The 23562-nt window shown below is 36.6% G+C and overlaps 1 protein-coding gene across 2 annotated transcripts in view; it reads right to left on the reverse strand.

Moving 5' to 3' along the window:
- LOC113522920 (ATP-binding cassette subfamily C member 4-like) overlaps positions 1–23562 on the reverse strand; it is a 90927-nt gene that overhangs the window by 17503 nt on the left and 49862 nt on the right. Inside the window, exons 2-10 of one of the 2 annotated variants that reach the window (XM_026908767.3) lie at positions 19525–19659; positions 16807–17011; positions 15724–15949; positions 6684–6781; positions 6145–6342; positions 4288–4414; positions 2580–2729; positions 2085–2275; positions 1172–1336 (exon numbers count right to left, since the gene is read on the reverse strand). In XM_026908767.3, coding sequence (XP_026764568.1) covers positions 1172–1336; positions 2085–2275; positions 2580–2729; positions 4288–4414; positions 6145–6342; positions 6684–6781; positions 15724–15949; positions 16807–17011; positions 19525–19659 — 1495 coding nt within the window. Of the gene's footprint in view, positions 1–1171; positions 1337–2084; positions 2276–2579; positions 2730–4287; positions 4415–5103; positions 5231–6144; positions 6343–6683; positions 6782–15723; positions 15950–16806; positions 17012–19524; positions 19660–23562 lie in introns of both variants that reach the window. The other variant, XM_026908766.3, reaches the window with a different exon arrangement.

Consider the following 23562-nt stretch of genomic DNA (forward strand, 5'->3'; position numbering starts at 1 on the left):
ATATATGTATATTGAAGAGCATTATGTTTTAAGCAGGAACTTGAGTAACATCTGTACAAGTGTAGTAGCATAAATGCATATATTCTATTTTTAAAAACATATACGGCATGTAAAATCAATTGGCAGTCAATTGTTTACAATGATTTATCTGTAAATAAAATATAACTATAAATTGTTATATTAAATATTAATTTATATGAAATAATATTAAATTTATATAAATACTGGTAATGGCAAACTAAAATAAAAAATATAAGAGTATAATAGTACACAACTTGATATTGCATCAGAGAGTGACAATCATTGCCTACAGACGTGTACAAAGGATGTGAATATCACAGATTATAATAAATTTCGTCGTCAATTGCATTCATGATCACTTCACAAGGCATGTGTTATGACTTCTTATAGAGATTGCACTGAATTTGCTATTGTTTTTGACATATTTGGACCTCTAGATAAGTGGCAAGCGAATCTAATGATGGAATCGACATCGCTAACGTGTCCATGAGATAGAATGAGATAGCAAAGTCCGATGTCTAATTCCAACACATGGACTTGCTTGCGATAACGATTCCATCGATGTGTCTGTTTACTACTTGTCCAGGGGGCTAGGTATGTCATAAACGATAGCAAATTCAGTGCAAAGTTCGGTGTTCGGTAAGTGGCTATATTCTTCTTCAAAAAAAAGCAGAATATAATAAAGTACGAGTAAAGCTGGAGAAATTTTTGAATGAGAATTAAAGAACAAGATCCAATATCTTTATATTATTATTAACTGATGTTTATTTTTAATTCATTGTAGAAGGAGTACAGTCTATTCAGTAAGTTTTAGTTGCCAGGGTTAGTTAAGAGAATCTGTAATTGTCATACATCATATATAATTAGCCGAGTGTTAAAACTAAAGAAACAAGTATTTAAAATTTGAACAAGTGTAGATGAGCAAAACACTTTAGATATAAGTGGATAGTTACCTATTTAATATATTTTTTGCTCGAATAAATAAAAGTAAAGTAATTAACTATATTTATAAAAAAAGAAATAGATTTCCACGATTAAACGAGTTTTGTGACAATTTCCTTGTAAGTAAATGTTAATTAATAAGTTAGATATAGAGTCATTTATAATTACCAAATACAATTAAAGAAGGGAAGTTGCAAACAAATTATACCTCTTTGTATTTCTTAGCGTTATAAGGTAGTCCAAATAGTATATTCTGTCGAACAGTTGTGACGAAGAGCCAAGGCTCCTGAGAAGCGTATGATATCGGCCCGCTTAAATGTATGCGACCGCTTGTTGCTCGCAATTCGTTTAGTAGTAATTGCAGGACAGAACTCTGAAACAATAATATTATCGTTGTTTGGAAATATAAAACTCTAAACTAGGAATATACATGTATACATACACACGTTTTGTCTTGGCTAACTACTGGCAAATATGAGGGAGGACTATGTTCAGTAGAGGACAGTTGACGGTTATTATAATGATACTATTTGTTCATATAAGTATGGTTTCATCAATTTTTATATACAAAAGAACAGCCAAAGTTAACAATCAAATTACAATGCCACTAAATATAATACAGTTTGCCTTAATAGCCATTATGCCCACTATTTAATATTACGAGTATATCAAGAATATGGATTAATTTCAGTGAAAATATATTTATTGAAAATTATTATAATGATTACTGTCTATTGTTCTATACTATACATGCACTGAATTAAATACGCCGTATTAGAAAAGTATCTATATCTACAACGAACATAATGAAGTTTCTATATATACAACATATATATAAAATCCATAAACCATATTATTTGAAATTATAGTTATATTTTTTTAAATATTTTTGTTAGATAATGCTAAAATATCTAAATAGTACATGTATAAAGTAGACATATCTCCCACATATCGTTCAGTCAACAATTCAGTTAAGTATAAACTTAGATCTACATACAAAGAGTTCGTTGGGCCACAATAACTTACAGTAAGTTAACATTTAGGTTAATAAGACTTTCTTTGTTTAAAAAAAAAAGAAAGTTAAATGTTTATATTATAATAGAAATAAATTATATTTGTACCTTTCCAGATCCGACGGAACCTATTATAGCACACAGTTTTCCTTTCGGCACGGTGATGTTCAAATTCTTCAGACTAACAGGACCGTTTTCGGTCCAATTAGCACAGACATCCTGAATGAGTATACCTATGTCTGAATTAATTGGAGTATTATATGTCTGTTTCATCAAACCTTTTTCTGTGTTATCAAAACCTGAAAGAAGATTTCAGTTGTGGACATTATTGTTCATTTTAATGTAAACAATAAAATATGGTTATATTTTGTTGAAATGGTTGTAAAAACGCTAGTAATTATTTAAATTTGTTCAAATTAAATAATTTTTTTTTAATATAAAGATGCTTTAATATTGTATTTGCAACGTGAATCGAAGTAAATATTTTTTGATATCGTATTACAGCTTTACATTTGCATACCAAATGATTTATCCATTTTATTTCATACAGGTAAATAACAATAATAAAACAACACTACAATAGTAAGTATTAATAATACTCACCATGATTCAATATTCCCTCTTCGTCTATTTTTTTGAAAGTGTTAGTAACTAGATCCACTTCACTTAAATTTTTGGCCTTTCTATTCTCCACGCTTTCGACGAGTTTCGCGATATCCACACCAGGCACACCGCGCAGGTCTTCTCTTTCGTCTGTTGTATTTATTAGAAATTACCACAAACTTTGCGATATGTAATTTGCAGAGGCCGATCTAGCAATTTTGCTGCTTCAGGCAAAAAAACTATTTTAATAGCCAGTCGCTCCCAATTTTGCTGCCACTAAAACCATCGTGACTTTGGGTTCAGTTCTAGATCGGGTCCTGCTAATTTGTAATAACAATACACAAGAAGTAACGGAAATCAGTAATCTAGTGATAGCTAGGATAACATTTAAAAAAATCTGACAGTTTGAAAAAATGTGTAAAATAGGTATAAATGTATTTTGTAAAATTATGTATAATTTACTATCGCTAGATTCCAGATTAACACATTTCTTTTTTATAGCCTATATAAAAACATGAACAAATCTAGTGGGAGATTTTTAACTAATTAATTTTTATTATACACGTAAGTAAGTAGTCTTTTAGAATTTAGGAGCGTGCACATAAGTATTTGTAAACGTGTAAAGAGGAAGCAAAATGAATTAGGGCGCTTCTTTTTTAAAATATGTTGCATTTATAATTGTGAAAGATTTGCTAGCTATTTTAAAACTGTTTTATTAAAATAAGGTTACGGCTTTTAGTAAAGATAGAAATGCTAAATTGAAAGATTACCGATTATTTGGAATTATATAAAACTGTTTCGGTATCTCACAGACGTGTACGTATAGTAAGTAAATAATCTAATACAAACACTGTGCCTTACTAAATAATTTGACACGCCTTGGCCTTGTTTTTCAGTAAATTGAAATGAGGATAAGAAACACTGAGTTTATTAATACTGTAATACATATGATAAAGTTGGATATTTTTTAACTTTAGACTCTTTAATTGTTCATAAAGGATATTTAAATAATAGTTTTAAGAATTAAAAATTAAAAAATTAAGTAGCTCGATTACACTTTTTAGGAAGGTGCTTCGGGGACTACAAATCTTTGTATTGGGAAAAGTTATGCATTATGACATTATATTATCATATCAAGCAAATTCCTAACGCTCTTTTCAGATCATAATAATAATAATAGAAGATTTAAGAATAGTCTCTGCTGCAAAATGTACTTACGATACACTTTTGTTTTTTTTTTTATTATAGGTAAAAAATTGCATTTATTACAATTTAAAATAAATGTAATTAAAATAAATTAAAAAGGCCTAAAATGTTATTTTATCTTGTTCTTTTTAGCATTCAAAAAGTGCCATGGTGCTGAAAATGCTAATTGCATTTTTCCTTAGTATTACCATAGCAATTTTTTTAGTAAGAGATCAGCCAGCTCTCTTAATAACCTCTCAACTTTTGTAAAAGTTAGATTAGACATACAAATTTAAAAACCAATTTTTTCCATATACAAATAGCAAGATGATGATAAGGCTATAAAAGTCCTTAAGACCAGATTAGTAAACCATTAAGTTAGTGTTACAAGAAGCAGAACACGTAGAATTAGTGACAAAACACGACAACACGTTCATAATTTACGTACAAAAATATCAAGAAGATAATAGCCATAACACCTTGAAGTGTCAAACTGTTACAACTGTACTATTAGTGATCGTACCGAGCAATAAGAGGGCCTCTATACGACGAATAGATGTTAGAGCCTCCATGCATAACGAAAGAGAGTTCGGCAGCATGACGGCTAGGGTACATTGGAGAATGTTGAACATTTGTGCCATCGGGAATGCCTGCGAACACCATTGTTACTGCATGTTACTAAGGGGTTTATTACGTTGTATTATCATGTCGGCAATTATAACTTGCGCCGAACCGTATTCATCTATTCGCATTGTCGACGCAATTCGACGTCATATTTTGTTAGAACAGATGTGTCTGCCGTTTCGTCATTCAAGAAATCTGTTATTATTTTTTTTGAAAACATATATACCACCACGTATAAATGTTAATTACTCAAGTATCTTTTCAGAGGTATATAATTACCACCGTTTATATTTAGTATTGTGCGTCAACTAAACAACTTACAACGCAATACTTTTCTAAATATATATTGTATACACGTACCTACGGATTGTAAACCACTGTGCCCATATCTAGAACTACAAACATGCATTAACCATTTAATACAAACTCATCCAATTTATACACTAATCATGCATACCTACAGATTTATGCTTCCAATGCGAACATTACCTAACATGCATAAGCACGATTTTTACAATTTATAATATAATTTTATAATATTTTTAGACACTTATTAAAATCATGCATTCTACATAAACTACAACAAGGGTTAATTCATAGGTATCCGAGCCACAGTTATAATTTGTGCTCGTGTGTGGCGAGATTGGATATAATGTTAATGTACCGTGCAATTTCGCACAATGCATGACATGCCGAGACCACAGGCCTCACGTACCCAACAGCATAAATGCTTCGAGGCGTTGTATCGAAATCAGCGCCTCAGCCAAAAACGATACAGCATTTGACATGATAATCGATAAGGTTCCTTGTAGGGTGTTGTAGAATTGTGCCAATGGGAATACCTGTAAAGTTCTTACAATGTTAAAAGAGCATCAGTTGACACTAGAGAGTTGAGAAAAGTTTACAACATTTTGTAATTTTTATATAACCAACAAATGAAGCACAAAAGAGTGTCCGCTCTGTTATAAATAAATATGATGTTTACATATGAGAATGAAGTATTCAAAATTAGCCACCTTTGGCAACGAGTTGTTTAAATATTTAAAAATATCATGCACGGATAACGTGTCATTGTTGCTTCATATATCTATCAGAAGTGGACCCGTGGAGTGGATATTACACCTATTAGAAATTAAAAATAGTTTACTATTACAAATTGAACACAAGGCGTCTTTATAACGTAATGCCTCCTTTTCTCAGATATATCCCCTGTTATCTCATGATCCGCCACATAACGGAGATGAAGGGCCACAGTGTGAGTGCCGACACTTGAAATGAACCCATAAGCCAATGGGTAGGAACCCATTATAGTAATTTGTTCGAAGGTTTTATATATAACTGACCCAATAAGTTAGGCTTTTATATAGAAGGACAACTTTATAGCTTCTTGAGAATGGAAAGGATTTATTTAGTCACATAATCAGGAGATTGAGAATACCTGATAAAATTCAGAAAAGAAGAATTTCACTTGTACTTGAAAGTTTAAGTAGTATAATATCAATAATTTATTGAATGAAAATGCCAAAGTTGATCTAATATGAGTAGTCTTCACAAATATCAAAACAATTCATGAAATCAATGATATGCTTTGGATGGCTGCCATTTTCCATGAGATGGGCCTCCTGTTTATTTGTAATCGTAAGAGTAGATATAAGACAATAATATAAGATATAAGAACCATATTTTGATAGACTTTGGAAAAAATTGCGCTTTATGAATTATGAAAATCGAAAAAGATTTTGAAACAAGTACTTACAATGTCAGCAGTAACTTGAAAACCGAATAAAGAGTAAGACAGTAGAGTGATGTATAGGGTGAGTCGTTCTGTGAACACCATGAAGCTCAGGTATACCCCTCTCAGATATGAAGCTTGTGTAATGCAGTTGATCTCATTTTTACGAGCTGTCGCTACCACTTGCTCGAAAGGTTTTTCCCATGCGTACCTTTTTATTACCTTAAAAAATTAACACAAACTTAAAACGACATATTTTACATTTAGACATTTATTGTATTGTATAAGGATTGTTATAGTTTATGGTACAACACGATTCTTTCATTTCTATTACAGTTCTTCTTTTAAAATTACAATTCTTTTATTTGTATTATAATTGTTTAGTATTAACTTTATTAACAAAGAGAGACAAAATGTATAAAACGTAATTTATAGTAGTCAAATCAAAAATGAGAATTTTTAGAATGGCAAACAAGCTTCAAACACGAATGGGACAGAGGTACACAAGCAATGGACTTTTGTACAAAGTTCTGTCTTAGAAAGGATTTGGTATCAAAACTAACCTGCATTCCATTAATAATTTCGTCCATAATGCGCACTCGCTCGTCAGTTTTACAGGCAGTGTTCAATCTTAACCTTGCAGCTAATTTGCTCATGTAAGCTGCAACAAACGAGATTGTTTAGTATCTATGCTAAAATAGGTAAAAAAGATTATATAGGACATTTGAACAAGATTAATTTAAATATTCCTTGTATTTAATTTCTGGTTACCTAGTAACAATAGATTGAATAATTCAGTTCTTCAGTTCAGATTTAGAAAGTACATACTTTCGGAAAGTATCTCTTATGTTAGGATTTCATGCACAACAACAAGTTGAATATTAAAGTAGTTATCTCGAAGATTATTACTTAAGTATTCAGTTCACAGAAATGTAATATTCATTTGAAGCTATCAAGAAATTAATTTGCAAGAAATATATACCCACAACTTACTACATATACCTACTTAGGTGTTCGCGACATTATTTGTATATATGTAATCGTAATTTATAGTTGTTAAGTCCCTAGTTAATCGTTTCTGTATTCTGTTATTTTATATAGATTTTACATAGATTTAAGATAGTGTAAGTTAAATAAAGTATTTCTTTGTGTGTTGTCATTATTACCTACGAATAGAAATAGAAATTGTAACAATAAATAGAATTAAGAAATTGTAAATTGCAATAAATAAACGCTATAGAGTACCGATCTGAAGAGACACGCGTCTCGTTCTTTCTCGCCCCGTCCCGCTCGCGCAGATTCGCTAACGCGAGTTGGAAACGTTATCATGCGAGCGGGCGGGTATAAAGATAGGCCGCCTCTCGTCGAGCGGCATTCGCTTCCGGGCAGCGACGCACTACACTCGAGAAGAAATAGGACAAGAAGAAAAAATACTCTCTTCAGACGGTACCGGAGGCTTCAGAATAGTAATCGCTGTGTTTCACTCCAGCCTGAACCAACGCCCCTACAGTCCACGCTCACCGTACGGCAGTCCACACCGTTCATCGTGGTCCTTCGAGAAGCCGGATTGCTGGAGGAACACCGTTGGTACATCGAGAAGCTGGATCGCTGGAGGAAGACCATTCTGAAGCCGGATCGCTGAAATGCCGACTACGAGAAACATGAAGTCGTCGCAACAAAAAATCGCCGTCACCGAAGCCACAACGTCCGCCGCCACCACGTCGACTACGGCCGCCGGAACGCTGTCCGTCGCTGCCACGCCGTCCGTTGCTGCCACCACGTCGTCTGCGGCTGTCAGAATGCCTTCTGTCGCTGCCACGTCGTCTACCGCCGCCACCACATCGACTACGAACACGTCCGGCGATACGACGACCACAGGAGCCACGGAGACTACCGAAGCCACAGGAACGACAGAGGAGACAGCAAGGAAGAAGGAACCGAAGCACGGCACGGCACGCACGGTTCGCACCACGGCCTCGCAGAAGAAGAAGGCTCTGGCCAAGGCACGGGAGGAGCTACTTCGAAAGGAGGTGGAATTGGCCGCCGCACGTGTCGCCGCCCTGGAAGCCGAATCAGAGGACGACGAGGAAGTAGAAGACGACGACGCTACCGTCAGAAGAGAACGAACGTCGGATTGGGTTCGTCGAAGCACGCTGGCACTCACAATGGAGCCGCATGTACCAGAGATAGAAGAAGTCACCGGCAAGCGTCAGGGGTTCGTCCCATCGAGACCCGTTGAAGAGGATTCGAGAGCGCCGCCGCCACAGCCGAGCAGCGACGCACTTCACCGGGACCACGCACGCCACGTTGACCCACATGCCGCCATTCCTACGATAGCAGCAGCGATGCAGTCGATGAAGAAGGAAGAACCGGTGCTGAAGGTGGGCATCGATTGTAATGAGTTTGCGATCGCCATGCAGATGGCCGCTCGCAACATACTGCCCTCCACAGCGTCAAGAGTCACCGAGTTGCCAGTCTTCAATGGATCGTCGAGCGAGTGGTTACCATGGAAGATGGCCTATGAAGAGAGCGCAAGTCAACTCACAGAACAAGAGAACCTAGCAAGACTGCGCAGAAGCTTGAGGGGGCCGCAAAGGACGCGGCACGCTCCCTATTCGTCGGGTCTACGACCGCAGAAGAAGTAATGAAGATGTTAGCCGCGAGGTTCGGCCGCCCTGGAGCACTCGTCACAGCCGAACTGAACAAACTCCGCGCGCTACCACGACTCTCGGACAACGCAAGAGACGTCTGCCTCTTCGCAAGCAAGGTGCAGAACGTCGTCGCCACGATACGAGCGCTGAACAAGAGTCACTACCTCTACAACGAAGAAATAATGAGAAACGTCACAGAGAAGATGCCGTCGGTACTACGCTTCAAGTACTACGATTTCGCCAACGACCAACCGGAGGGACAACCGGACCTCATAACACTCTCTCAGTTCCTGCAAAGGACCGCCGCACGATGTGGAAACTTCGCCCCCGCCGAGGAGATACCGTCCGAAGACCGGCGGGAGTCCGCTCCTAGGAAGACGGCGAAGACATACACGACGCAGGAGAAACCCGCTACACCACCGTGCCCGATGTGTCGACGAGAGGGACACGCTCCAGCGGACTGCAAGACGATGAAGGAAGCGGACACATCGGCGAGATGGGAGCTAGCGAAGACTCATAGGCTGTGTTTCCGTTGCCTCAAAGTGAGAAGATTTCGCCACGCCTGCAAGAGCAAGAGATGTGGAGTAGATGAGTGCACGCAGACTCATCACCCTCTGCTGCACACCACGCGACAACAGCCGGAGAATGAAGTAAGTAAGACAAGTCCGCCGCAGTCACCGCATCGGCAAGGGAAAACGACAAGATCGCGTTCCTGAAAATCCTGCCGATACGAGTCACCGGTCCCACGGGAACGTGCGACACCTACGCGCTACTGGACGACGGGTCGACTTGCACCATCATCGAGACGACGGTGGCGGAGCGAATCGGTGCTACGGGTCCCCCCGCACCATTCTACATGGAAGGTGTGGCCGGGGCACGGATCAACGCAGCTCAATCGACGCGTGTTCACTTCAAGATCCGCGGGCGGAATTCACAAGAATACACAGTGGGGGCACGGACGATGGACAGACTGCAGTTATCACCGCAGTCGGTACCGCGCAGCGTCATCAAGGGCTGTCCACATCTGCGGGACATAGAGAGGGAATTGGTCTACGAAGAGGGCAAACCGACGGTACTGCTGGGGCAAGACAACTGGCACCTACTGCTGGCCCACGAAGTCAGAAGAGGATCCGACACGCAGCCGGTCGCATCACTCACCGACCTGGGATGGGTACTGCACGGTACGAGTCGCGGCAGGACAAGACAGCAGGTGCACAGAATCAGCCACATAGTGACGACACATGAAGAGGAACAATCGATGGAAGAAATGATGAAGCAACATTTCGCGCTCGAATCGCTGGGAATCGCACCGAAGAGGTCTTACAATGAAGAGGAACGTCGCGCCCTACGCATTTTAGAGGAGAAAACTCGTCCGTTACCGGCGGGAGGATACGAGACGGGGTTATTATGGAAGAAGGACGACCCTGTGCCGCCGGACAACTACGAATCGGCAATGCGACGTCTCCAACTGGTCGAAAGGAAACTCGACAAGAATGAAGAAATCAAGAAGAGATATGAACAGCAAATGGACACACTACTCAAGAACGGGTATGCTGAAGTCGCCCCGCCACGGAGTTCCCAACGGGTGTGGTACCTGCCACACTTCGCCGTCATCAACCCGCAGAAACCGGGGAAACTGCGGATCGTGCACGACGCAGCAGCCAAGACGAAGGGCATCAGTTTGAACGACATGCTGCTGCCGGGCCCCGACTTACTTCAATCGCTACCGGGGGTCCTCATGCGGTTCCGGCAACGACGGGTGGCAGTCACGGCGGACATAAAGGACATGTTCATGCGGGTCACCATACGGGAAGAAGATAGGGACATGCAACGGTTCCTGTGGCGAGGAGATCGACGAGAGGGTCCACCTGTGGAATATAGGATGAAGAGTGTCATATTCGGCGCAACATCGTCACCGTGTACAGCGATCTACGTCAAGAACAAGAACGCAGAACAGTACAAGGAAGAGTTCCCGGAGGCAGCAACGGCGGTGGTCATGAACCACTACGTCGACGACTACCTCGCCAGCTTCGACACGGAAGAGCAAGCCGTACGCGTCTCAAGACAGGTCGCACAGATCCACGGTCGAGCCAACTACTATCTCCAACGGTGGGCGTCGAACTCGCATCAAGTGCGCGCCGCGTTCTCCGACACCGGCGGGGACAGCGTGGTACAACTCGACGCGGAGAAGATACTGGGGATGGTATGGCGACCTTCTGAAGACACCTTAGGCTTCAACTTCAACGGACACAAGCTTCCGCCACAGATAGCTAGCGGGGAACAGACGCCGACGAAGAGGGAAGCGCTACGAGCAATCATGTCGCTGTTCGATCCACTGGGCCTCGCCACTCCCATCACCATACAGGCGAAGAAGATATTGCAGGAGACGTGGCGTACCGGTATCGACTGGGACACCGAGCTGCAACCACGGGAAGCGGACGCCTGGCGGAGCTGGATGGACCACGTGCGACGGCTGTCCGCGCTGGAGGTGCCGCGGTGCTACCCGGAGGTAGCCACGGCCGATACAGCGGAGCTGCACACATTCGTCGACGCCAGCTCGGACGCGTACGCCTGTGCCGTGTACTGGCGGGCCGTAAGCGCGACCGGCAAGGTCCACGTGTCGCTGATCGCGGCAAAGGGACGAGTGGCCCCACTCAGCAAGGTGACCACGATACCGCGACTGGAGCTGCAAGCGGCCGTCCTCGGGTGTCGCCTATCGCGCACGGCAGTCGAAGAACACGACCTGAAGCCCGCTCGCCGAGTATACTGGTCGGACTCACGCACCGTGCTCGCATGGCTACGCACCGGTCCTCGCGCATACAAGCCGTTCGTCGCGCATAGAGTCGCCGAGATCGTCGAAGAAACGAAGACGAACGAGTGGAGATGGATACCGACGCGGCACAACGTAGCAGACGACGCCACACGCGACCCACCGACGGACTTCGGCTCGCAGCATAGATGGTTCCGTGGGCCGGACTTCCTGTACCTTCCCGAAGAGCAGTGGCCGCGTGAAGATAGTACGAGCGACGATAGTCAAGCGGAAACGGGAGAAGAACGCGTACACAAGCTACAGAACGCGACGCAGTTGTCTATAGCATTACCCGATCCGTCACGTTTTTCTAATTGGTTGAAACTTGTTCGCAGTTCAGCACGGGTGTTGCAGTTCATCGACCTCCTGCGACCGACCAGTCAACGCTGCACCGCCATCCGAAAGAGAAACAAGAAGAAAGAGAGCGCCGACCCCACTTGGACCCGCACGAAGAAAGTCGATAGAGAGAAGACGAAGATGAAAATCAAGAACAGCAATAGTCCATCTGTGTGTTTCATCCCCATAGACACACACTACCTAGATCGCGCGCGACGGCTATGGATTCGCGCGATACAACAAGAGGCGTTCGGCGACGAAATCGCAGTATTGAAACAAGGGAAACAGCTGCCGTCATCCAGTCGACTCATACAGCTGTCAGTCGTCATAGACAACGACGACATTCTGCGACTTCGATCGAGAATAGCAGCCGCCGCCGATCTGTCAGCCGAGCAACGAGAGCCCCACATCGTCGACGGAAACCACGCCTGGGTGCGCCTATACATCGCATGGGTGCATCGGAAACTTCACCACGGCGGCTTCGAGATCACCACGAACGAGGTGCGACAACACTTGTGGGTGTTGCGCCTACGACACGCCGTCCGCAGTGAACTGAAGAGGTGTCAGCTGTGCCGCCTACGAAGAGCAAGACCGGCGCAGCCATCAACGGGCAACCATCCACATAGCAGGTTGGCGCATCATCAACGACCGTTCACGTTCACCGGCCTAGATTACTTCGGGCCTATGACCGTGACAGTGGGCCGCACTCACCCGAAGCGGTACGGAGTGCTCTTCACCTCCCTAACGACGCGCGCAGTCCACCTAGAAATCGCCGGCAGCCTCAGCACGGACTCCGCCATAATGGCCCTGCGGCGCTTCATAAGCCGCAGAGGGTGTCCCACTGAACTATGGTCCGACCAAGGCACCAACCTCAAAGGTGCTGACGTCGAACTGAAGAAAGCAGCCGAGGAAGCCATCCAAGAAGAGTCATCAGTCCATTTCATCCGGTGGCGCTACATTCCCCCGAGCGCACCCTTCATGGGAGGTGCGTGGGAACGGCTGGTGCGTAGCGTGAAGACCGCACTAGCCGCTACGTTGAACGAGCGGGCCCCCAAGGAAGAGGTCCTCCACACTCTACTGGTCGAGGTCGAGCACACCCTCAATAGTCGACCGCTAACCCACGTGTCAACATCGGCAGACGACGACAGCGCCCTAACCCCCAATCACTTCGTATTGGGCGGTCCATCGCGCGTCCCACTGCCAGGCAGCTTCACAGAGAGCGACGCGGCGGGACACAAGGAGTGGCGTGCCAGCCAGAGGCTAGCTGATTGCTTCTGGAACCGGTGGGTGAAGGAGTACCTACCCGAGTTGCAACACCGGCGGGAGCCCCGAGCTACACACGGAGCCATCAAAATGGACGACCTGGTCCTGATAGCTGATGGGACCTTGCCTCGCAACACGTGGCCGCGAGGCGTGGTGGTGGCGACCTACCCTGGACCAGACGGCGAGATCCGAGCAGTCGACGTGCGGACGAACAAGGGCATCCTACGGCGACCCACTAAGAAGCTGATCATACTGCCCACATCGACATCGAGCGACGCGAACACGAGTTAACTCCAGCTACGAGAGCTGCGGCGGGAGATTATGTTCGCGACATTATTTGTATATATGTAATCGTAATTTATAGTTGTTAAGTCCCTAGTTAATCGTTTCTGTATTCTGTTATTTTATATAGATTTTACATAGATTTAAGATAGTGTAAGTTAAATAAAGTATTTCTTTGTGTGTTGTCATTATTACCTACGAATAGAAATAGAAATTGTAACAATAAATAGAATTAAGAAATTGTAAATTGCAATAAATAAACGCTATAGAGTACCGATCTGAAGAGACACGCGTCTCGTTCTTTCTCGCCCCGTCCCGCTCGCGCAGATTCGCTAACGCGAGTTGGAAACGTTATCATGCGAGCGGGCGGGTATAAAGATAGGCCGCCTCTCGTCGAGCGGCATTCGCTTCCGGGCAGCGACGCACTACACTCGAGAAGAAATAGGACAAGAAGAAAAAATACTCTCTTCAGACGGTACCGGAGGCTTCAGAATAGTAATCGCTGTGTTTCACTCCAGCCTGAACCAACGCCCCTACAGTCCACGCTCACCGTACGGCAGTCCACACCGTTCATTAGGTGATAATCTGAATATAGGATAGGTATATAAAAATTATATATAAAATATATTTGAGCAGTATTTAGTTACATCAGTGATAAGAATAGAATAAAACTAAATGTTATTTAATTATTATATAAATAATCAAATTATTTGAAACAAAATTCGTTTAGTTAAAATGTTAATTGTAACTGCTGATAAAATATTAAATAATGCTGAAATTGAACGTGTTGTAGAGGAAGGACGTCAGCTATATTAGTTCCAGTCACAACGAGTACGAGAATGACAGTCATGGCGGAAATAACGTAAAATTGTAATGATTAGGATTCAATATTATTGCAAGAGCTGTTTCCCATGATTTACCAATATCTTTAAAGTATATTGTGGGAAATATTAAGTGTGTTTATGCATGGATAGTAGAACTTAGTGTTATAGAAAGATATTTTAAAAAAATGTCAGTTATTTCTAAGATTATTCCTACATACAAATAAATACAAGTTCACCTGTCTATTAATCTCATGCGAAAGTGAGCTGGTTTGTCACCTCTTCAGGTCTTAATAGTTCAAATAATCGTCATGTCTATGAGCATAAACTTTGATCGGATATAGTATCTACCCGTAATAAAACTATCTATATTATAATAATCGAGATTAATTGCACACGAAGTTTTTAATGACAGCAATATTTTTTAGCCAGTAATATAAGTAGTAAGTACTTAAAGTTATATGTAAGGAACATGTTGCTAAAATGCGTATACGTATTATTGTAAAAATGAGGTAGTATTAAATTATAGATTGCATTTGTATATATTTAAACACAGAGTGAAATTGAAGTCGTTAGCAGTATATAAAATTATGAAACTATCCATACTATAGATTTTATTAAAAAAGAAATTTCATGAATCATTAATTCAAAAACTACATAAAATTTTGGGTCTCCCATATTAACTCAAAAGTTGAGCATGTTATGATAGTAAAGGAGGCTTAAATTTCTTTGTACATTTTCACCTCATGTTTCTTTTGTTAAATTGTTCAGTTTCGTTTTGGTAAAAACTCCCTTCAAAGGATGCTATTGATTTCTAATTTCTTTCTGACTCTATCTGAAGATAATTATTTCTTGTTATTAATTTATTATGTAAAACTTACAAAATGATTTACAATTGTAGGAAATAAGTATATTTAATTATTTACTATATTCACTATTTTATGTACAAGGAAATAAACTGAAAAATGACAGTAATCGATGCGGAAATAGTAGTAGATGAGATATATCTAACTCGATGCTAGAAACAACCGTAGATCATATAAATAAATAATTACCTATTTGTGTATAGATATAGAGAGAACTGATTAGGGAGTCGATTAACGAAAATAGTATATTTCGACAAATATTAAGGTATATAAATTTCGTTTTACACAGAAAAAAGTTAACAGGAATTTTACCTAAAAAGAATGTTTCCATTACATTATTTTACTATAGCTCTATATTGTAATTTGTTTCATAGAATTCAGATATTCTACTTAAATATGCGCTAAAAAATACTGTCTAATTATTTATTATTCATTTAATCTAATCTAATTATTTATAAAACTAATATATTATAAAATTATCATAAATGTATCAGTTTTACTAAATAAACAAAACACTGTTCTGTCAAAAGAAAAATAAAAAATCGGATTAGTATGTAGAGTGTGAAGATACGTACATTGGACTGGTATGGTTTGCAGCACAATACCGACGACTCCAACAACAGCTGCATAGCCGATTTTAATGTAAATGAGATAGCAGATCAGGACCACTTGAAGAGGCAGCAACCAAATGAAGTGAGTATAAATGAAGGCGTAGTCGAAACGGTTTACGTCGTTTGATAGAAGATTTACCACTTGGCCGGCTGTTGTCTGCGCTAAAGCGCCGGAGCTCATACGCATTACCTGGCAACAACATTCTATATTGAATACTTGATAATATTTAATAACTTACAAGTAATTATTGTATATACAATAAATGCAATGTATATCAATGAATTCACAAAACAGAAAAGTTTTCGACTGTCATAAGAAATTAATAACTTCGTTGGATTGAAAGATGACGAGAATGACAAACGAAAAATGTTTAGATCTTAACTTTATATATTTATTATTCTTGTCTTAGATGACTGAGTGTATGAATCATAGTAGTATACTAACATCATCATATTATTATTACCAAGAATTATTTAAAAAAAATATAATATTATATTTATTTATTTATTCATGAAAAATAATTACAACATTATAACAGCAAAAGCCAAATCAATGTTATAAACCTAATGTGCTAACATACAAAATTATAATAAAAGTATTTAACCTGACTCCAGATATTTGTGAGTCGCTTCCAATATTTTGTTTGTTATAAATATATTTTGTTCTTATAAAGGTAGACTTAGTGCAATATCTAACATGATATAGTATGTTTGTAGTCCTTAAATTACTTTAGGCTTTCATCTCTATATATCAACGATCCAATGACAAACGACAAGAATATCATGGACTTCATTTTAGGCTTCACCACTATACATTATTTGTACATTCTATAATAATCGTTTAAAGATTGACATTGATAGATACAAATATAACAAAATCGTTTCACTATACAAACTGACACAACGACTACGACATATAGATAACTAAAGGTAAGAAATGTATACCGGTAGCAGTTTCTAATTCGATAGCAGCATAATATTTTATGTATCTGAGAGTTTGTTAGGTAATGAATTCCTCTTTAATAATTCAACAGTTAGTTCACTTACCTTTCTGTAAATGAGTGAACAAGCAGCGATACGTAGTTTCATTCCAAATTGTTGTGTTGAATATGTACCGTGGTGGTTAAGAAATGCTATCAGCAGCGACATTAGGATCACTGCCGTGGCACAGTACACTGCTTGTTCGTATGGCATGTCCGAACCAGGCTCCCAGTACCATAACATCATGCTTAATGCAACGGGTTGAAATGGTCTGACAAAAAGAACACGTTGTTAGTATCTTTGTAGAATTCTATTAGATATCTAGGTATCTTACTAACGTTATAAACTAGCTATGTAGGTACAAAGTTAATAATGTAAATTAAAATAAAAATATCTTTATATTGCATATAGGCTAAGTTATGCTTTCTTTATGTACTAAATTTGAAGAAAATCCGTTTAGTCGATTAAGCGTGATTGAATAACAAAAATATAAATATCTTTATAAACTTTCACCTCTTTATTTAATCATATTGAAACGGCTGAATGAATATGAGTATAATTTGGTGTACAGATAACATATAGTTACTTTTATCTGAAATTACGTGCTTTTACGTTAGTAGAGTAGTCGCCCACTTTTTTAGTTGTCATAGGTAAATAGCTGAACGGATTTAAGAGAAAATAAGTAAAAAAAAAATAAACTGGGTTAACATAATAAAAAATACTTTTATTCTAATTTTATTAACTTTCTTATACGCATTATATTAACATATTGTTAATAAGTATTAAAAATGCTATATGTGGTACCTATATTTTATTTGGCAATATTTTGTCCTTGTAATCTCTATCGTTTGGGTCACAGTGAGTTCATAGGTCAAATATTAAGTAGCTAAGGCTAAAGATGTAATTGTTATTACTATTGACTGACATTGTGATTTTTTTACGTTTATAATTCAAATACATTTAAATGTAGCCAAATCTAGTTTTAGTCTACCCGTCAGATCTGCTTAATGAACTACATGCATCAGGTCTGTTTATTAAAATTAATAATTAAAAAATACAGATAAATACTATTATTTTTAACTGTCTTTTATTATTATATTTTATTACTAATTAATAAAAGACCTTTTTTATTTTAGCTATTTGTTAATTTTATAATTTTGAAAAAGAAATGACTAGATTATTATTAAAATTACTAAAAAAATTTAAATTGATGCATTATGAAACATCTAAACTATTATAAGAAAGTAAGATAAATTATGTAATAGTATTACAAGTAATAGCTTCATAAAATCGCTTTGAATATAATCCTTTATAGTATTAAAATAATGTAATAATCTAACTTTATTGTAAACTTTGATTATGTCATTATTAGAACTATTTTATATTTTAATATGAAAAGAAAAATGAATAATAATTCGTTGGCTCATAAAAAAATTCTTAATGCAGTTTTTACTCCGTCATCATCCTTGGTTTGCCAATGCAAACTACAAATAAATATACATTTGCCTGTAGATTATCGAAAAACGACAACAATTAGTAAAAGTTACTCGTATAGGTCATTATTTGAACATGGTTTATTATGTTATTAGCATAGTTTTTTATCATTTGTGCCAAAAGTAGACAAAGGCAACAGTGAATTTACTAGATCCTTGCCTGTATTTTTACATACTATATTATATACTAGCTGACCCGGCGAACTTCGTTCCACCTAACAGTCGATTCTTTAATTTTTTAGTTTTTTTTTTATATTATGATACCTACTTAATTTAATTTTATTTTTAGTTATTTCAAATTAAGTTATATTTTTATAGCTGTGGCATGCGCGTGAGCTGCGCGCAGTACTGCACAGTACTTGGACATTGCAATATTACTTTATTTTTCTAAAATATAAGAATTTTTCTAAAATAAAAGTAGCCCAAGTTACTCCTTATTACATCAGCTACCTGCCAATAAAAGTCCCGTCAAAATCGGTCCAGTGATTTCAGAGATTAGCGTAGAACAAACAGACAGACAGACAAAAATTGTAAAAAATGTTATTTTGGTGTATGTACCGTATATATATTCATATACATGTAATAAAAAAACAGTTATTTCAATATTACAAACAGATACTCTAATTTTACTTATATGATATACTTATAAATACATACTTTAATACTTTGCATATTGTTATATATTATCATTTTCAAAGTTTGTTTTTATGTTACGCCTTAATGAGTCAACCAATCGTTATGAAATTTGACATATTTGGCATGGAGGACTAGGCTACTTTTTATCCAGGTCAATCAATATATCCTGGTCACGCGATTATGTTGCAGGTAGTTAGCTGTACCTACAACCTATAAAGCTGTACATACACTTTATTCCTTTAAATAATATAATTTATCTTCTATATTGTTATTGTTGTTAATGTTTATAGATAACTATGTATTTAATAGGTTATATCAATTTGCTTTCTATTTCTATAGCATTCATTCCTAATTCTTAATACTCTATTTTATATTACAAATCTGATTATTTATATATTAATTATTTAAACACGCTAAACGAATTTGAATGAAATTAGTTAATTATATACGTTATTAGTTTTTTATTATCCGAATTAACATATTCAAGTACGAGTATATAAAACTTTAAAGAAAGCATGTTAAAAAAGTACACATGTCGTAGTTAACTGCAATTTTATAGGTAAGGACATGGTTATTAAAATTGCAGTCGCATAAAGAGATATGTCTGTCTGCTATGTAGACTCTTAACCTAATATAATTAATAACATTTACTTACTTCAGCAGCAATGCTTGTATAAAGAACATGATTCCTGAAGGTGCATAACTCATCCAAAAAGCTTTAGTCATAGCGCGCAGAAGAGATGGTTTCCGACCCTGCTTGTTTGCTAACGCGACCTCTTCCAGCCATTTCCTAATAACAAAACATTTATTTGGTTAATAAAGTAATTTATGATTAACACTAATACAAAATTAATATAGGAATAAAACATTTGTTTTATGTTATACAGTAATTGTAAGCCTGTTTTTTTAAATCAGTTTAAAAACAGTTATGCTGTACCAGAATATGAATACAAACTTTAAGCGTTTACGACTCAGGGCTTAATAAGTTTTACAAAAAAAAAAGGTTGAATTTTTCTATATATTAATATCTTTTCAATGAACTCTTCACATACATATTTATATCTAGATTTGCGAAATATTTGCATACACGTGTATTCCGTAATAAATTATGGTGGGAAAATTAAAATTGGAACATTCATATGTTTATTTATAAATTTAGTATGAATCATGGAAAGAGAATGCTATACTATTAATTACTTAATCTATGATATGAATGCATATTCAATATTTCTGATTTTTATAATAATTTATAGGTAACTGGCCAATATTACAAAGTTTTTTCACAAAAGCTTTGGCGAGACCTCGACACAGGAAGAACCAAACAGGTTTTTATTGTCAATAAACCAGTAATCCTTACAAATATCAAGGTATGAAGAACTATTAATCAGAAAGTGACTTTGTTTGGCTGTTATCTTTTAAATATACAATTAAACAGCTTGGTTAATCGTCACGAAATTTGGTTTACATTTACTATCTATGGAGAAAGATATAAATGCTAATTTTCGTCCCGGTTAATGAACATATCCCGATCACACAGATGAATTCGCGAGTAAAAGCTACTTTTTAATTAATTAATTTAATAATTATAAATTGCTCACTACACTTACAGTATCCCAAAATTAATAATTTTATTGGGAGTAACTAAATGCCTGATTGATACAAGGTAGTATAGGTAACATTCAAGTGACTGTCCTTTGGATGGATCATTGTTGTAGTATCAATTGGACCAAGATATATTGTGTTAGTACTTGTTTGCCTTCCTATAGGAACATAAAAAAGTCACTTCAATTATTGAGTATATGTATCTATATATTTTTTGTACAACACTGCGTTGGTAAACAAATTCTAAATAAATAAATATGCTTAAACTTTAGATTATAGGTTAAACACATAATTTACAATAGTACGCATATTAGTTCAGCATAACCTATATAGCTATACAAGTTCCCATATATATATATATATATATATATATATATATATATATATATATATATATATATATATATATATATATATATATATATATATGAGTACCATTTAGTATAGAATTATGTTATATCTACGTATACTACCTACTTAGATATAAATAATCAAGTTAACTGAATGATATCATCATCATTTTTTACTTTTAAAACGAAGGATCTCACGAATTCGTAGACGCGTCAGCATAACTTACTTTACTTGAATACTAAATGTACTTAATGGGTACTTATAACGTGTATATACTTAAATATAAAAGAATTATAATTGGCCGTGGCGATTTTATAATATAGTCTACATCTACATTATCTATATTATTAATATTATAAAGAGGAAAGATTTGTATTTTTGTGTGGATGTATGTTTGTAATTAATAAACTCAAAAACTACTTTGCCGATTTCAAAAATTCGTTCACCATTAGAAAGCTACATTCACCTTGAGTAATATAGGGTATATTTATTGCTAGAAAAGATTAGGGATCCTTACTAAAACTTTAGTAACGTAACTCAAGGTGTAAAAAAAATATCTTTCGTCGCGTGCGCTGCGGAAATTATTAGTGATACAACAAAAGTATGTTCTACAATATTGAAGAAAATATCAATAACTACAAAAAACTTCGCGATACTATATGTCCAACTATTATTGTTATGTCACAATAACCACTTTTTACATTTTAAAAGTTGATAGAAATACCGACCAAAATTACACCATGTTATTCATGCTTCTGTTTAAATCCTTATCCAAATAAATCACATTGTTTTCAAAACTGGTTCAATTTATGTAGATTACTTTTTAAATTGTTCAAATCGGCTATTCCACTCAATACATATTACGACTTTAATAAGTCATAAAAATAAAAAAAAAATAACGCTATCGCGTTGTACATGTTATTCATACCTATTTATTAATCTTTATTCAAATAAATTATTTTGTATTCGAAATTGTTTTAATACCTGCAGATTACTTTATAAATTTTTCAAATCGTAGGTATATTCCATTCAAAAGATATTATGTTAAAAAGTGTAAAATGTTGTAAAAATGTCCACCCGTGCGAAGCCGGGACGGACCGCTAGTTTAATATAAAGTATTCTCTATAAATACTCGATATTACTTTTTTTCAATAATGATGCAGCTGTGACAAAATCGAAAAGCGACATTCGTAGATGTACATGAGCAATCCAGTATTAGGTTCCAGTATTAAGCATTTTTGTGTATGATTTTTGTAATGAGTAATATTTTATAAAATAAATAAACACAAAAAACTAATAGTTGCCAATATTTTATTTTATGAACTAAATATTCAGTTTTGAATACCTGTTAGACCTATGAGATTTATTAATTATAGTTAAATAAATAGACATTTATATTACTTTACACGTGTTTGTTTAATAAAATTATTTAAACATACTGGTATGTGGTGAATTATTGGATCATTTTTATAATTAAGTTCTTATGAAATCATGCATAATATTATGATAGTAAACATAACGATGAATTTTGAAGCCCGGAAAAAGAAGAGTCAATAGTAAATATGCTAATAATGTTATGATGGATGTCTTATGATATCAGTATATTAAGCAGTATATCTATTGAAAGAATTAATCTTTTATTTTATTGGTTTTAGTTGAGAGTGGCGGTTTATTATCCATAGTTGAATATAATTATATTTTGTATAGGTATGTACATATATGTTAATCAATTTACATATGTATTATGTATCAACAAAAAAATAGATAAACCTACAAATATATTTATAAAGATACCTCTTACTAGATGTACGTATAACCTAATTATATATGTTCATACGTAATGTTCTGTGGTTTTACCTTGAACTTTCATAAAATTATTTTTTACGGTTATTTAATTGAATATCTTTATACATTTAATTGACTCTGAAAAGAATATTCTTAATTTGGCTTTATTTTTTATCTTTCCTAGTTTTGCACTGATTTTGATGATTCGTTCTGTGATTGATAAAGTTTATTTCCGTGTTTTTCTATACAGCTATGCATCCGATTTAGTAACTCACTTACTTTTATTGAATGACGTGTATAAAAAATATGTTTTTCTTTATTAGTATTATAGGTATATTATAAAATTTATGAGGATTAGTTGACTATTAAAACGTCAAGAGGTATTAAACTCACTTTAATATTATATATTAGTTATTTACCATGGCTTTGTCTACGTAAAATAATTTAATTCTAGTTAGACCTTTTTAAGAAGCTAACTTACGTTATTTTATATTTTAGTTAGAAATGCAGGTTGTGTGTTTGAATAAGAGCGGCCTCCATTTTATTCGATTTCAAATTATTGAAGGGTCAATTATGTTATAGTTGGTTCTACCGATTTTAAACTAAACATACATCAGGTTTTCAATTGAAATTATTTACATATACAGATCCGTTCAATCATGTTTCATGATGGTGTTATAAACACTAGACAGAAACTGATCTAGAAATGACTGATTTGCTTTCCTTCGTTTATTTAATTAATTATTAATTGCCTTAATAAATTTTAGCAAAAAAAAAATAATAATACGTACAGACATCGACTCTTAGTATTTTAAATGATTATTGAATTGAATCTTTCTAACAATATATCTATATGTACTATTAGAAATATGTTTTGAACACGTGTAAAAAATGAAACCATGTTAAATAAAGCTTGTCAGGTTTCGATGTCACGTCATGTTTGGCCTCATGACTT

The sequence above is a fragment of the Galleria mellonella genome, unplaced genomic scaffold (genome assembly GCF_026898425.1).
Source record: "Galleria mellonella isolate WM207_F2 unplaced genomic scaffold, CSIRO_AGI_GalMel_v1 utg38, whole genome shotgun sequence".
Taxonomy (NCBI): Eukaryota; Metazoa; Arthropoda; class Insecta; order Lepidoptera; family Pyralidae; genus Galleria; species Galleria mellonella.